Below are 12497 nucleotides of genomic sequence, written 5' to 3' on the forward strand. Positions count from 1 at the left end.
ATGATAGAATTTCAAACTCCTTTGAACAAAAAATATGTTATCAGAAAATACTGCAACATAATTGTTACTGAATAAATGAAAGACAAATTTCAGAACAGTTGCTATGGACACTGAAATTGACAAAATAGTTAATACTTCTTCTAGGAGAAAGCTATTACTTTCTTCATATTGAAACTGTCAAAAACTTCCTCTCATGTTTAAATATTATCACTTTTTAAAGGACAGAGGAGACAAAATTTAAAACTTGTCTTTGAACAATTCCTGTTATAGAGAGATAACAGACTTTCTTTTAAAGATAAAATTGTGTTTTTTTTTATACATTTGTAGTATCTAATTAAACATGGGTATCATTGTCACAAAATACACTTGTCATGAAATAACAAGGGTCAAGAATTTTGCAATGCTGCTATTTTTTTAAGAATTCCAGATGTGACCTTGACCTTTGTGCTACTGACCTAGTTAAAGGGCACATCACTTTATCTGAAAATGGTTAACATGTATGTGTCATTGACCTTGGCCATAAAAACTTGAAATTTTGCACGAAATGCTCTGCTTAAAAATGGTGAACATAAGCTGAAGTTTTGCTTTAAAGAAAAGTCTTTTCCTCTGACCTTTCACCTTTAGAGGTAACACTATGTCTCATGATGGTAAACATTTGTATCAAGTAATACTAAAATAATTATATCACTCCATGTTTAAGAAGAAATGCTAAAGACAAACCTGGTCGCACCTTACCAGTACATCATGGCTATTCTTATAAAACAATCTGTATTTTTCAATTTTTTAGTTAGGTGTTCAAAGAGAGCAAAAGTTACTTGCTAAATAATTGCAAAATAATTATAATATTTTAAATAACCATGTGGGGAAGTGGGGGGGGGGGGCTAATTTGCCAAAACCCCTCAGCATTGGATACCAACTGTACATTTTTAGTGAAAATCTTGTAAAAACTAGTGAAAAATCTTGAAATAATTAGACTTATGTTTCTTTTGAAAAAGAGGTAAAATCCTTAAACTAACCCTAGAATATGTATTATTACCAGTGGAAATCAAGTGATCTCCTGTGGTAAAAAATCTTTGATGCACACCTGATAAAAAAGTATCAGCTTCAGGAATTAGATTTTCAAGGGGTAATTGCTATTCACTGCTTTCCAAACATAAATGCTGAATTGTAAAATTCTTAAAGCTGTTCATATGACCTGTATCATATTGTCAATATTATTAATATTCATAATGGAATAATAATATAACACCCACACTACTCTACTCCCAGTTTTGGTATGTATATTACACTATAACAATATGTTGCAATGTATTTTGAATTGCCATGATTATGTCAGAAAACATTTTTTAAAAATGTCACACATCATATTAAAATATCTTAATGGTGTTACAATATTTAAACATAAACAATTTCATTAGAAAAAAAAATTAAAAATAAAAAACATAATATGAAACAATATAAAAGACCTAAAACAGACACAATCATTCTATAAACTTTTATGTGTTGTTTTTTTTTTAAAAGATAATCACTCTGCAAAAACATTTTAAAGTGTATAAAGCTATATAGCTGCTGTCCGTAGTTAACAAATTTATTGAAGAATGATACAGTTACTAAAATAATTTTATGAAAGAAAAAATATACATAAATATTTTATTCACTCCTATATTAATATTATATGTTTGTATAATTATTTCCTTAGGAGTTAATACAAGATTCATGTTCATGTATGTTAAATAACAGAAACATTCTATGATAAACGTCTTTTGATAATCAACCATTAGGAAAATTATGGAAATAACGTAATTTTACATTTTATAGATTTTATAAGAATATGTTGTTAGATATAGCTTTATACCCTTTAAGCTCAGAAATATCTATGTAATCTGCAGTTTTCTTTTTTTTGCTCAATGAAATCATATAATTCAAATAAACCATAAATAAATACAATACAGATGACTCCAAAGGCTGGATAATTACATCAAAACAATATGTATGACAATAACGATGTAGGACAACAGAAAAATCAAATTATCTTACTTTTCCTCTTGTCGACTAACCAGTGCTATTCTACCATAGTCCCATGCTACCCTTCTTAATACCGCAAACAAAAACAGCAAAACCTGAAACAGTCAATCAAATCTTTTTCTCCACACATTTTTAGCGCATATGTCCAAATTTAGTTTTTTTAAATTGGTATCAATAATTGTTTAGACATGTACTGCTTTTTGTACAACTGCTTATAAATGCCATGGTATATGAAAATTCTTAGTCAATCTTAATTTTGCAAAATGTATTCATTGGTTCACTAAAAACAATCACCATATCTTTTATTCCTACACTACTGAAGAGCACAACACAGTCATGTAACATAATAATAAGAACTAACAAAAATCAAATTGTTATAATATATATAATACCAAATCTCTCAGTTGTAATGAGCATTAGATCATAATTATAATAACTTTAAAATATCATTTTGACATTATTTAATGTCATGTGCCATTAAAAAAAGTTAAGTACAATGTGTTAAAAATTATAAGGATAATAATTACAAAATTAGTGATCTATCTATTGGAAAAGGACACCTGCTATTTTTACTTTTTTATCATGTCCAATAAAAAAAGAAAAATACAAAGGGCAATTACTTAAAAATAATAAATAGTTACTGTTGTGTTCTGCACTTAATTGATACATCCAACACTTTATAGTATTGCAGACCATAATTACATTGTTCAAACTTACCACCCATACAACAGCATTAATTATGAGATTTTCCGGGATTCCACCATATAGATACCCCTCGTAGATGACGCTTGTCTTATTGCCAGAAACAAGAGGAAAAGAACATGTATCGCTGCTAAAGTTACTGCTTTTAGGATCGTTTTGTAGTAACTCCATGACTCAGCTTTATTTCTGTTTTAAAATTGGCTAATTCTTCTCACAATTAAGGTTGATGGACATACATCATATCGATTCTTTGAAGCTTTGAAATTTGGCTCATTCCATGTGATCTGAAAATATTGTATAAAATTTGTTATAATTATTAGCAAACAGAAACTGAACAGAGGCTTCAGATTAAGATCTTGAGGTATTTTATTTTATTTTTTTTTTTGTTGTTGATAATTGTAGAATGTCAACCTCTTGCTATCACAATGGACATTTTCCTCATTGATTCAGGATCGGCCCTCAAAAGGTGAATCTCTGGCAAGACCCTAAGTGCTTATTAGTGCAGTATGTATTTATGTAAATCCTTGAGTAGATCCTGTGTAGAACCATCATATTTCTTCAAGTCAAGCTGCTGGCATCCTGAGAGTCATTATTAATCATGCTTGTGGTATTTACCTAACAGACAAGATCTATGACAATACTGTAAAATACTGTAAAGTTCAAATGAAGATTTTCCAAATTTACTTCTGGAATAAGACCTCAGATCTCCTCTGTGCATTGCTTAGACACCATCTGGCACCTAAGTAGAATCTGACACCAACCATTTTCAAGTTAGATATTGCCATTGGTAATTCGATTAAGTACTTTTGAATGGTTTAATATAACATCTTCATTTTTTTGCATGATAAAGAACACTGTACATATCCCAGTCCCATCCATTAAATTTATGCATTTATTCAAATTAATCTGTACTCTATACATAGTAGTAAATACCGGTATGCGTTGCATGATTTATAAAAGTTTTAACTTCTAGTAAATATTTTTTTGTTAAATTCTATTGAATTAAAGATTAAAGCTAACCTATAAATCAAGCTGACATAAACTTAGGACTGTACAATAAAGATAACAATTTGAATAAAGCTATTGTATGCTTGTTATCCTGATAAATTATGCAGACGGCATGTTTTATGAACAATGAGGGACAAACAGAAACAAGACATGGTAGATTTAATCTTTCTATATAAACAGAAGCTTGAGTGAGAATGTTTTCCACACCTTAACAGTGAATTCCCTATATAAACCATACAAACATAATGTAGATAATCAATCAATAGAAATCACAATAAAAATCTACGTAAACATTCTATAGTTACAACACATATATTTATTCCATGTTTATAGAGTTACCTGCCCTTTGGTATACCGATATCTACTTTATATTTGGTATGTCACATGTGAATGAGATCTAAATCTAAATATAGCTATTTGTGTATATAAAAATCACAACATGTCCTATTTAATAAATAAAATGATAAAACCACTTACATACATGATAAATAATCTATGATCTATGATATTAATTCATATCTAACTGATGATGGCTCAAGGACATATTGTCACATCAAAACCATATAACCGTTTACTAAAATTTTTGTCATAATGTAGTTTTGTCATAATAAGATACAAGCATGTTTTTTTGTTGTTTTTTTTTTTAATTTTATTTTTTGGTCAAGTTTTACTTTGTAATAGAACATGTACATGCACTCTACTTTAAATATTAGTTGGCTAATCAGGACAATGACAAGGCTATGAAGCTACATATCTTTGTTTAATAAAGTTCAATCACAAAGGCAATGTTGGCCTTACAAACTAAAGAGCGTGTCTCTCCAGGATTCAAGCTCAGGTGGGAACATATCTTGAAACTGATAATTAGCTTGTAGCTGTCACAACTAAAACCTTGCTATTAAAGTTTTCTGCTATCATAGCATAATAAATCACTATAGTGATGTGACAATTATGAAAATCTAAATCAATACAAAGGTATTAAAATTGCCAATATTCACCACCTTTTTGTTAAGGATGGGAAAGAATATTCATCTGGTATCAATATTTCAATACCTGTAATTTTTTTTAAGTAATCTGGTAGTCTGAACACTGCAACAGATTTATTCTACTAAGTGAGGGAAACTGTTAGTGGCCTCGTGGTTAAGGTGCTTGCCTCTCAACCCTGAGCTAACAGGTTTGGGTCCTACTTTGGTCAAGACGCCAAGTGTTTCCTCATCAGACACCAGTACAAGTTCAAGGAAGTGGACTAAAAAATTATTAATATAACTTGCAAGACCTTCTTAAATACATGTAAATATTTTTAAACTAAACAGTTAAAATGAAATTATAAAATTTTAACAATATACAGACAAACAAAACACTGAATAAATGAACAACTAACAAAATGCATTCATTCATCAATAGCAAAAAGTCAAATGTATCAAAGATTGGGTAAATTTCCAGGATAATAGTGACATTTAAAACATACTCCAAAAAAAACCCCAAACCTCCAAACTAATTCCATTCCACAACTAATCCATAAATGGACTAACTTAATTTCAATGAATTAAATCCCTAGGTATATAGTATCCTTTATATACAAGGTCTGATGCAGATATAAATCACGAATTTAAACTGCACAACAGAATTTGGTGGTATTTCCCAAAACAAAAGTGTTGTTTTTCTCATTAGCAAATACTGCTATGTACTGGCAGTTTTATTGATTTTTGTGACAAATTACCAACTTCTGGATTATCATACCATATGGGCTCATTATTTCCTGTTCAGAACATATGTTACTTTTAGGTTTAACAAAAAAGGTATTTAATAGCATTTTGATTTCCTTTAATGTGTTACATGCTTAACACTTAACCTGTTGGAACCAAAATACAATTAGCCCTTGCCACCAGTATAGCAGGCTCGCCTGTAGAGGCTCTGTACTGTTGGTAGCTCAATTTTTATATTTTGTATAAAAAACACAACACATTTGTAGTATATTTCTGATAGAATGTGACATTCATGCATGTACATGTATATATTAATAGTAAGAATAATTTGGGTTAACCCAGCTTAAAAAATGTGGGGGTACAAACAAACTTTTAAAGTTTCAAAATAAGTGCAACAGATTACCTAATTTATTGTGATTGGCTGACTGTTCTGAGAAGCTAAAATGGTAAAACTTGTACATGATATTTAGGATTTTCCTAGAAACCTGTCATAGTAATTATGTATAATATATATGACATCATCTATATATAGAGCTATATAAAAAAACAACAACAAAAAAATATAGATTTATGAAAAAAAATCAATTAAAAATTCCCATATTCATTTCGCATTTCTCTGATGTTCTTAGTACATATACCGTAGGTAGGGATTAGGGTTAAGCTATAATCATTTGTTCTATTTCCCACTGCCATGCCACCAGAGATCTATTGCTAGACTGAATTATTAATTTCCTTTATATGCTAATGTCTTTTTCTCTTTCTTATGTTGTTGTATAAATATATATTGTCATGCAGCCAAATTCTTATTTATATTGTTGTGAATTGCTGTTTTACAATGAATAAAGTAAAGTGATGTAATATGTACAGAAGATAGATACGAAATACAAACAGATATGCTGATGAATTATATATTTATAATTGAATCATATTTCTTCCATACAAATAGAAATTTCAGACAGGAAAGTTAATACTTTAAATGATTCTAATGTTTTTATTTCTAAAATAGAACAGTTAGTAGGAATTGACCATTTTTTCCTCCTGTCCTCCAATCACATCGTCTCCACAAGGACTGTGACAATATTTATTCAAGTTAAGCTTACCCATGCATACTGAAAGCTTCAGTTACTGTATTTGTTAACCAGCACTGATTCCACAATTTTGATATTGATCTCATTGATTTTTTTCATCATACATAATAAATCTAAAAATTGTATCTCATTATATGTTAATAAGTACACTCAGGTTAGATGTACGAAAGTACTAAGTCATAACAGCAAATAAATCAGTAACACATATGCCAAGCTGAAAAGTTTACACAAACTTGTTACATACAAAAGTAATACACGCATGACATGATTGTTAATTAAAGTTGCTACATCAGATATAATATCTATTATGCACCATATGGTAAGCTTGTTTCACTTTCTGTATCAACAGCACATATTGAACTTCCAACAAAACATGTTTATAAATACCATATACAATATACATCAAAAGGAAACATGCAATACTGTAAACTGTACATACACACACAACACCATGTCAATATATTTGTCAAGATAAACCTTTTTTTAAAGAACTTCAATGTATAAGCAATTAGTCATTCATTCATGACTCAATAAATTTAGATTATAATGGTCAAATAAACTGAAAAAAATTACCCTTTGGTTCTTAAAGCTTACACTGTTTTTCCAGATTGAGTGATCTATTTAAAAATCCACAATTAGAATTAAAGCAAAACTAAACACAGGCACAGGTAGTTGATATTTGGTCCGATATAGCGATAGCGTGATCCCATATGTTGCACGGCTGTAGATGGAGGCTATATAGCATTGATCCATTTCTCTGCCAGTCATCAATGGTGATATTGGTTCCCTGAGACAGCCTACTCAAGGCAAATAACTAGTATTGATATTATAATTGAAGAAGTTCTAACTTCCAACAGCATGCATACAAGATTATATTAGATTGTACAATGTGGATGAATGAATATATTTGCTTAACAAAATCATCTGTGTGCCAAGAAAAAAAGCAATGGTCATCATTTATTTACAATCTACAGTTAAGCCTTTGTAACTATAAATAAGACACTGTAATCCTCTAGTGAAATGATATAAGTTGAAATGAGTAAGGTTTGAACGGAACCCCCCCCCCCCCCAAAAAAAAAAAAACCCAAAAAAACCTTGATTAAAAAACTTAATTTACCTCAAATGATACAAAGATACAAATACAATTCATACTCAGGTATATATATATTCTACTCATGTAATGTTCTGAGTAAGCAATTTCCTTTCACATTATTTCCCCTTTCAATTTGTTTTGAAAAATTCTATATACAGGAACATCTTTTATTGAATGGAGAAGAAATTTCAATTTAACCATATAGAAAACATTGAAATATCTTGTTGCATAAATACCTGTTATGTAGATAACAGTACATCAATTCGTAATTTGCAAGTTTAATGGATCTTAAAGATAGTTGGCTAATTTAAATTGCATAGTTACAAATGTACTATTATTTGACATCTAAATGTTGATGCCATTTAAGATATACATTGTACATACCCTGTAGAAACAGCAAAATCTAAATCTACTTTACTTAGTGATATGTCATAATTTTTTTTGGAGAAAACACTTTTAATACCTTCATACATGTACAAATAACAATGTGGCCATACCATGTCACTTTTCGGGTACGGTACACACAGATTTTTCACAATTCAGGTATGTTTTTTATCAATAACTTTGCTGTTACTCAACTGAATTTGATCAGATAAGGCGCAGAGTACCCGTAATTATATCAGCTACCTACGGATAATCAAAATTTTGAAAACCCTTGAACGGTTTTTGGGAACATTCGAGTACAGTTTTGTTTTCATAGCGGGGGCCGAGGGGAACGGTACACACTCATTTATCACAACAAGCGATTTCTAGCAAGTCATCCGTTCTTTTACACTGTATCATAGCAAAATGAATGCTAAATCTTACAGATTTACTATGTACATTGTTTCTAGTGAATGCAGTGATGTTTAAGCATATTTTCATAAAGTTAATGCAGTGATGTTTAAGCATTTTTTCATAAAGTTATGTTGAAATGGTACAGAACACACTGTTATTTTAAAAGATATGGTACACACACATTTTAAGTCTAATTGAAATAAATCTGAAAAAAAAAAAAAAAAATGAAAATTTGCTTTAACGTATAATGTGAGTGGCCTTTTCTCATACATATATAATTCATTTAATCCTTCGTGAACCCTTGGGCTTGTTTTGCAAGGTATCATTACACAAAATGTTAAAAGATCATTTAAAAACAAAAGAATGTTGCACACGATTCAATTATAAAATGTTTTGCAATTAATATTTTAATATTTTGGCTGTAACATTTTAATATTACAAGTTATTGTTGAAGAAGTGATCCATAGCAATTTGAGAAAACGAAAGTAGATATTTGAAATAAAACTGTTTTAAGAAATGTGATTTTCATATACACTTAAAATATTAATGTTTTATGTGTGCATTAATTGTTAAGAGATCATGCTTAACAAACTTTATGTTAGTGTCATGTATAAAATCGACTTGGGTTATGATAATGCTTTGGTCTTTACAGGGACCATGCAATTGAATGTAAAAAATGACCAATCAATGCACCTTAAACTATTGAATGTAAAAAATGACCAATCAATGCACCGTAAACCTGTGTGTATCACTGTAGATAGATAATCCTATAATCCTATGCTATGAAGTACTTCTCACAGTTGGTCCTGTTGGACAACAGCAGCACAAGTCTTCAAATTTTGCATTGATGGTTCTATAAGAATGGATAGGGTACCAGTGTTATTGAGCACTAACTTAAACAGTATATATAAAATTATGTAGTACAGACTTCCTATCTAGTACTCCGAGAACATTAATTAAATTGTTATCATTATAAAGTTGCACAAACATGTACAGGTACCATTTTTTTTTTTGCTATTAGTCTCCTACTGAACCTGGCTTTTGTATCTTTATAAATGTCAAATCAATGTCATATTTCATAATAATGATAATAATAATATCTATAATACAAAAATACATCACAAATTGGTGACATTTAAACTTTCTGTTTTACCACACCAACATAATTTGTATCATTATTTTAAGTTGATGTGATGTGATGTGATATATGAAAATATGAAGCAACTAAAATCTACAATACTGATAGATCTACATATATTATGCTGCAATTTACATTTGATTTTCACTATCCGGAAAAATAACAGGAACTTCCAATACTGTATTATTCTAATATTGACAGCTGACTTTTCTAAGGAGATATACAGAATGACAAATTAATGGCATGATGTTCACATAGCTATCACTCTACAATACACAGGGATTGTCTCCTAGACAAAAATTATCATAATGTCCCATCATCCATTATTAAAGTTTGTATGACAATCCTAATACCTACTGAAACACAAGGTGAAAGACCAATACAGTCAGATTGCACTCTCCTAAGACCTAAATAATGCATTACAGACAACTTCCTATTTAATCTCATAAGTAATTTTGTATACATAATACATATATCATCATCCATCTTCTCAGACAGTTTTGCTTACAACAGTTGTTGTGACATCTTGGGGCGCCTTTTTACTGTAAAGTAAAACTTCTGTAATACATTAACATGATCTGTTATTTTCTATCACAATGTCATTTATTCAGGTTGAAGACAATTGTTTTTTACTCCATGGGCTTTTCATCTGGAATAAATTGCAGGAATTTACAAAATTTTACTAAAAATAAAAAATCTTATTATACTTGAGTATCCTATATATACGTGCACATTGCATCTTGTTTTGACTGCATAATCAGGTACCAGTATATCTTTTCTATTACAACAAAGTAATTATATACAAGTATAGTAATATTATATACATGTATTTCCATCAGTTACATTGTTCATGATTTTTTTTTTAACTAGCATGTATAGTATATTTAACTAGATACCTAATTCATATCTTCCTTATCAACAGTTTTATACAGAAGGCCTCTATTTGAAATTAAAGCAGAATGCCTCCAGATTCCTGCTAATGTTCATTTAAATTTTGAAAATGTATAAAAACTTTAAGTAAAATATTGTGAAGTGAACAAAGAAATTATTGTTTGCATGCGTCTCTTCATGAGCTTCTATGAAACAGGTAATAGTTGTATATAAGGCTGAAGTTTTTGTGATTTATTTTTATAAATCTTAGACTATTCATATAATAAAACAGTTATTGACCAAGTGAGTCAATGAATATGATGTGATATTCACTGGCAGAAAATGATATTGACCTCAGACTCTGCTATCACCTTGTCATCTGTTGGTGAATATCACTTCATATTCAATGGCTCACTTGTTTATTTATTAAATTATAGTATATAGGTGTCATTTTTGGATTTTATCATTAATATTGGTTATATGATAGAATTTAGAGTATTTTCGATTTATCTAAAATCTATTAACTATCGATACAATACAGAATTTTTTATTGGTTCATCCAACTGGTCATTCTATTTTGTATAAATTTGTATTTATCGGATCACTGATTTAGTTGTATTCCTATGGGTTATTATAAATTCAGTCGTTTTTTCCACAGACACTTGAGGTTTGGAGCTCAAAACGCCTTTAAAATCAAAAAAAAAATGCATATTTGTCAATCCCAGCACATGTACTGATCATATATATCAAAAAAACTTAATATAAGCCGTTTTGAAAAAAAAATCATATTTCAACATCTATAATAATTATTATAGATGTTGAAATATGATTTTTTTTCAAAACGGCTTATATTAAGTTTTTTTGATATATATGATCAGTACATGTGCTGGGATTGACAAATATGCATTTTTTTTTTTATTTTAAAGGCGTTTTGAGCTCCAAACCCCAAGTGTCTGTGGTTTTTTCGTGGTTTTTACAATTCTTAGATTCAGATCTTTTTTCTTTCCAAATGTGTCAGAGGGGTTTGCCTAAAATACGAAAGTGAGATTTTTGACGAAAGTGAGCGAAAGTGAGCGAAAGTGACTTTTAAAATTTAAATTGCACCGTTTTAATAGAAGTTTACGGTAAAATTGTTGTTTGAAGACGTATATTATTAGCAACTTAGTATATATATCATAATAAATAACCATAATCATGATTAAATCGCCATTTATTTGCCTAATTTCTATATTCAAGTTTAGTTACCTTCCTTTTTGCTGGCATAGAAAAATACGAAAGTGACTAGTAAACTATTAGAAATAGAGTTTAAATTGAAAATGTATTAAACTAGGCCTGAATATGCAATATTAGTAGTATAACTTTCAATTCAACGCTTTATTTCATATTTGACAAGTCACTTTCGTATTATTTAATGTGAACGAAAGGAAGATCTCAGAACTTGTGTATAGATATTATGCAAACAAATGGTGATTAAATTATCATAATGATTATTTTTGAAAATAAATATTATATATTTCTGATAATATACGTCTACAAGCTGCAATTTTAGTATAAATTTCAATTTAAACTCTATAAGTAGACTTCTATATTTAATATTTTACAAGTCACTTTCGTATTTTTCAAAGTGAGCGAAAGGAAAGTTTCAGAACTTGTTCATAGAAATTATGCAAATAAATGGCGATTAAATCATCATAGTGATTATTTTTGAAAAGAAATATTATAAGTTTCTTATAATATGTCTGCAAATAGCAATTTACTATAAAATTCTATTAAAACGGTACAATTCAAATTTTAAAAGTCACTTTCGCTCACTTTCGCTCACTTTCGTCAAAAATCTCACTTTCGTATTTTAGGCATACCGTGTGTCAGAGTGCCACTGTAGTCTGTATATGTGTCACGTTAACATATTTAGTGGTTGCTGACCCTGTTTACAGTCTAAAAACTATTATCTATATTTATCTATGAACGTCCGAGCGAATAAAAACGTATACATACCATCTGATAGATATTCTTTTTATTATTATTTATCCTTAACTTTAAAAATCTTTCCTTACAAATGCATTAGATCTATGTTTAGTGTATGTTGACAAGAT

General features: G+C 29.4%; 1 protein-coding gene across 4 annotated transcripts in view; it reads right to left on the reverse strand.

The window, feature by feature from the left end:
• The window catches only part of LOC132727582 (calcium permeable stress-gated cation channel 1-like), a 43448-nt gene extending 30951 nt beyond the window's left edge, over positions 1-12497 (reverse strand). The window contains exons 1-3 of one of the 4 annotated variants that reach the window (XM_060713132.1): positions 12400-12497; positions 2743-3011; positions 2038-2120 (exon numbers count right to left, since the gene is read on the reverse strand). In XM_060713132.1, coding sequence (XP_060569115.1) covers positions 2038-2120; positions 2743-2898 — 239 coding nt within the window. In that variant the 5' untranslated portion in view covers positions 2899-3011; positions 12400-12497. Of the gene's footprint in view, positions 1-2037; positions 2121-2742; positions 3012-3942; positions 4046-12399 lie in introns of those variants that run through there. The other 3 variants (XM_060713134.1, XM_060713131.1, XM_060713135.1) reach the window with 3 other exon arrangements.

Source organism: Ruditapes philippinarum, unplaced genomic scaffold (genome assembly GCF_026571515.1).
Source record: "Ruditapes philippinarum isolate M1 unplaced genomic scaffold, ASM2657151v2 ctg849_1_1_1_1, whole genome shotgun sequence".
Taxonomy (NCBI): Eukaryota; Metazoa; Mollusca; class Bivalvia; order Venerida; family Veneridae; genus Ruditapes; species Ruditapes philippinarum.